At 52.6% G+C, this 5,058-nt stretch overlaps 1 protein-coding gene across 1 annotated transcript; it reads right to left on the bottom strand.

The window, feature by feature from the left end:
- Positions 1 to 2,107: 2,107 nt before the first annotated feature.
- LOC142792863 (histone H2A-like) lies at positions 2,108 to 2,947 on the bottom strand. Its single transcript, XM_075885690.1, has one exon. The coding sequence runs from the start codon at positions 2,542 to 2,544 to the stop codon at positions 2,170 to 2,172; it is 375 nt and encodes a 124-aa protein (XP_075741805.1). The 5' UTR covers positions 2,545 to 2,947; the 3' UTR covers positions 2,108 to 2,169.
- Positions 2,948 to 5,058: the final 2,111 nt, after the last annotated feature.

Raw genomic sequence — 5,058 nt, 5'->3', positions numbered from 1 at the left:
GCGCTGTTGGCGTGAATGGTGGCGTCTCGCACTCCGTCGCGCCGCTTCGGGAAGCGACGAGCTACAGCGTCGATTGATGTGTTGCCTGGAAGGCGAAAGAAATGCGCAGCAGGCTGTATTGTACAGCGGTAGTGGTTTCGTTTCGGTGTACCTCTTTGCAGCCGCGAACTGCACGGTTGCCCGAAAATGAGCGCCAGCCAGCATCCTGGCGTACGCTTCCGCGCTCGCACGCGGACGGGTTCTCACGCTTCGGCCAATGGGAGGGAGAGAGATGGGTCGTGCGGCGAAGCCGCTTTTGCCGATCTCCGGCAGGAGCGCAGTTTCGCTCCGTCAGTCGAGGTGATCGGACGCACGCAGCATGGCCCGAACTAAACAAACCGCGCGCAAGAGTACTGGAGGCAAGGCTCCGCGTAAGCAGCTTGCTACCAAGGCTGCTCGCAAGAGTGCCCCTGCCACAGGCGGGGTGAAGAAACCTCACCGTTACAGGCCTGGAACCGTGGCCCTGCGTGAAATTCGCCGATACCAGAAGTCGACCGAACTGCTGATCCGCAAGCTTCCCTTTCAGCGCCTGGTGCGGGAAATCGCTCAGGACTTCAAGACGGACCTCCGTTTCCAGAGTTCTGCCGTGATGGCCCTACAGGAAGCTAGCGAGGCCTACCTCGTTGGTCTTTTCGAAGACACCAACCTGTGCGCCATCCACGCTAAGCGCGTCACCATCATGCCAAAGGACATCCAGCTGGCTCGGCGCATTCGCGGTGAGCGCGCCTAAGTTGGGCTGCTCCCTGCGCTTCGGTCGACAGGCAAGCAACAACAAACGGTCCTTCTCAGGACCACCAACGTGTCTGCTTTGGCTACGAGACCACTCCAGGCCACGTACTCCGGCCGCACCCTCTTTTGCTGTCATGTTTTGTACGTACGTGGCTGCCGTTGTCTAGCGCGCGGAAGAACGGAACGTCGGCGCGTCGTTATTACGAAGAAATGGCTCAGCTTTGACAAATTCAAGGTAAAAGTGTGTATCATTATGAGTAGACAGAGAAAAGGTAGGCTAGCTTCAGTCGGTGTGTGTGCAGCAGCCGTGCTGCGACCCTGTGGTGTGTCAATTTCATTTATGTGTTTACCTTTTTGCCCGCCGCTTGTAAGGTGTTTTTGAGGGCTTCTGTTTGCGTAACGCCATGGTGACTTGGGCTGCTGGACCCCGGCGCAACTTTTGGGTGCACTCGTAGGAGGTGATGAAGTTTTACCGAGAGACGAAATAAACAATTGTATCGGGCCAGTTGGTAAGGATCCATCTCGCTAGGAAGCGCAGCCACTATTACACAGACCTCACAACACAAGCGCTTAACTTCAACTGAACTTTCATTGCAAACGTCAGAGTTTATAAAGGGGGTGAACAGAGAAAAAGAATAGTAAAAGGTAGACAACAAAAAGCACACGTGCCAGTCCCGCACATTACTGTCTGTTATTCTCTATCACCCCATCCAAAAAACAGTTCTTTCCGCGTGAGCGCGATAGAGAGTGCACTAACACACTCGAAATCATCGCGTGTCATTTCCTTTCATTTCTTTTGAAGCTGAACAAGTTTTTGTGCCATATTCTGGACAATTTTTTTTTTTTTTTTTGCAATAAACGTTTAGTTGAAGTTAAGCGCTTGTGTTGTGTGTTCTGTGTAATAGTGGCTGCGCTGCCTAGCAAGATAGACGAAATAAATTGTGTTAGAAGCACCAAATGGAATGCGCTAACGGCGGGTTCTCTCTCTCTCTCTCTCTTTTTTTTTTTTTACCTTACGTTTGTTTTTCTATTCAAAGGTATTAAATTTACTCTGTCCCTGTGCTGACCCGTTCAGGTGTCATCGTAAGGATAGACGGTTACGTGTGGAGCTTTTTTTTTTTTTTTTTTTAATGAGAAATGACAACGCTTACATGCTCTTTTCTGTCTTTTTCGGTGCCGAGCTGCGTGATTTGGTTGTCTCTTTGCAGCATTTGGCGTCGCGCACTTGTGGCTAACTGATGTCGCGAGGAAATATATATAAAGTATAGAAAAACAAACACGCTTGAGGGTACGAACAGAGCCATCGTGACTGCGAAGCGAAACACGGCCGCGTCACCTGTTTGGGTGGTCCTTAGAAGGACCGTTTGGGGAATGCGGCGAGCGCGCGGAAGGGGTGCTCGCTTACGCCTTCTTCTCCGTCTTCTTTGGAAGAAGCACGGCTTGAATGTTGGGCAACACACCGCCCTGCGCGATGGTGACGCCGGAAAGCAGTTTGTTCAGCTCCTCGTCGTTGCGGATGGCGAGCTGCAAGTGACGGGGGATGATCCGGGTCTTCTTGTTGTCACGAGCGGCGTTGCCCGCCAGCTCGAGCACCTCGGCGGCCAGGTACTCGAGTACGGCAGCCAGGTAGACCGGAGCGCCAGCTCCGACGCGCTCGGCGTAGTTTCCCTTGCGTAGGAGGCGGTGAATACGGCCCACGGGGAACTGAAGCCCCGCGCGGCTAGAACGGGTCTTGCTCTTGCCTTTCGCCTTGCCGCCCTTGCCACGTCCGGACATGGTGTTGCTTTTCGCTTGGTACGACGCCGGTTGCCGAAAACAAGAAAGCTGCTGGTGGTAGTGGTTACAATGAAGAGGAAAAAGGCACCTAATTTCTGTCTGCCTTCAGGCGACACGGCGCAGTGCCTTATAGGGGTGGGGTTAAGGAGGGATAAAAAGGATAGAAGGAAAGTAGAAGCAGAAGAAGACAGCCAACGAGAGGAAAAAGAAGGAGATAGGAAAGTGGGGATCCGGTCGAAGCAGTCCAAGGGCGGGGTGCCACAATGCGAGAGCTACACGGCATCAGGAGACCGCGGAGGGCGAACCAGTCGGCGGGAGCTACGCTGAAGTCGGAGATCGCGAGGGCACAACCGTCCAGCTTGAAATCCTGCGAGCGAATCAAAGCTGCTGCCTTCTGAGATGAGAGCCGTGCTCGAATGGTTTCCGTTGCCACCATCGCGCGCCGCCGCTCGCGGGGAACGGATGAGAGTGTGAGAGAGAGAAGCCGTGCGAACCAATGGGGCGCGCGCGTTGTGCTGATCTCGTCAACACCCCTCGCTCATATTTAAGCGCGGCGAGACGGGGGGACACGCGCATTCGACTCTGGTCTCGCGTGCGTGTTGTGTGAAATCATGCCTCCCCAACCGTCTGGCAAAGCCGTCAAGAAGGCCGGCAAGGCGCAGAAGAATGTGCGCGCCACGGACAAGAAGAAGAAGAAGCGCCGCAGGAAGGAGAGCTTCTCCATCTACATCTATAAGGTGCTGAAGCAGGTGCACCCCGACACTGGTGTCTCCAGCAAGGCCATGTCCATCATGAACAGCTTCGTGAACGACATCTTCGAGCGTATCGCCGCCGAGTCGTCACGCCTTGCTCACTACAACAAGCGCTCGACCATCACGAGCCGGGAGATCCAGACCGCGGTGCGCCTGCTGCTGCCCGGAGAGCTGGCCAAGCACGCGGTGTCCGAGGGTACAAAAGCCGTCACCAAGTACACCAGCTCCAAGTAGGCGTGCGTCGTGGGCCACAGCGAGCAACGACAAATCAACGGCTCTTCTCAGAGCCACCCAAATTGTCTGCGTCGGCATAGGGGTTGTGCTGAGAGATTCGGCTCCGAATCCATCCTCTTCTCTCTGTTGAACACCGCTAGCAGGAGCGTTGGTGTGCCGCGCTCGACGTGTGTGCTCGGGGAGGTTGAACAGGTAAATTAGAGAAGACCGAGTGCGCGGAGAAAAGTGCCACAAGTACGGTAATGGAGGGAAAACAAAACCAGGAGCGTGGTAATTAAAAAAAAAAAAAAAACAGGGGGAAGGTGGCCGCTTCTCTCAAAAAAAGGTAACATGAACTCGAGTGTGTTCAGCTCTTGGGAAATGATAGAATAGGAAACTCGCGTCAGCGCTTGCCCGAGCAACTCCGACATGTCGGGCCAAATATGAAGGGGTATACACGGTATGCAGTGCATGCGGAGAGAAGGAAACTGCCGAACACTTGATAATGCTATGTAAAGGGCTTCACCTTATAGTTTAGAATGATGGCGCAGAGTTTTTCAAAAGCACCGGGGTTTAGAGACGGGGGAGGGCAAAATAGACTTTAGGCGGGTAGAATTAACTAGAAGGTGGTTATCTTATTGGTGGCTAAAGTCAAGGCAAGAGTGAAAACTAAACCATTCACTGCAAAGCACCGCGGTCCTATACTTCACTATTTAAAGAGAGAAAAAAAACAAGATAAATGTAGCTGTTTGTTAGGTCAGCATTATGGCTAGGTGGTGATAGCTGCCGCCCGATGTGAAGGGTACAGCCACATTCATCAGACAGCGCAGAGTTCCTTCTCTGCCACGCCATTCATTTGTTTACGAAATTGGGGCATTTATTTCTTGAGAGCGCAGGGCAGGCCCGTTTCGAGACTGTAGGAGGAGTGAATGTAGCTTAAAGTGCGTGGCGCGGTGAAAAATGTGCGGAAGCATTGATGCAAGAAAAGATAGGGGAGAAATATATAGACGCATGTGACAATAGCTGTAGAAGCAGAAAAGCGTGGCGGCGGACTGCATGCTAATTATTGTCCGAAAGCAAAGTATCGACAGCCCGAGTGAAGGAAAAAACAAAACTGTGCGTACGCATGACAGGGGTACCACGCAGGTGATTTATATAGTGCACAAAGAAGTACGAAATCCAGTAAAGAAAGGCGGTCGACACGAGGTATGGGCATTTCCCGTTTTCGCACCGAGTGCTCCGTTTGCGCGTCGCCGAAAGAAACATAGCCAGGCCGGCCAGCAAACGACACTGCTCGGCTTGACGTTTACATAATCACACGGTGTAGCGGAACACTGTGTTCTCTTCGAAAGAACAAATGCGCCTGTGCTAGGCACAAATGAGTGGTACGTTCCATTCGGAATGTGGTGGGAAACTTACCTTAAATGAATGAGCGGACGCACCGTTTATTTCCGCTTTGTTTTAGATTACTGACTATGTTCGGCGGGTCGACAGTGCATTTGTATGAAGCTTTCAAGCGCGATCATTTTGTAATTTCGCATCGTGCGTC

The sequence above is a fragment of the Rhipicephalus microplus genome, unplaced genomic scaffold (assembly GCF_043290135.1).
Source record: "Rhipicephalus microplus isolate Deutch F79 unplaced genomic scaffold, USDA_Rmic scaffold_251, whole genome shotgun sequence".
Lineage (NCBI taxonomy): Eukaryota > Metazoa > Arthropoda > Arachnida > Ixodida > Ixodidae > Rhipicephalus > Rhipicephalus microplus.
Note: the sequence above shows the minus strand (reverse complement) of the source record. Positions and strands in the feature narration are given on the sequence as shown.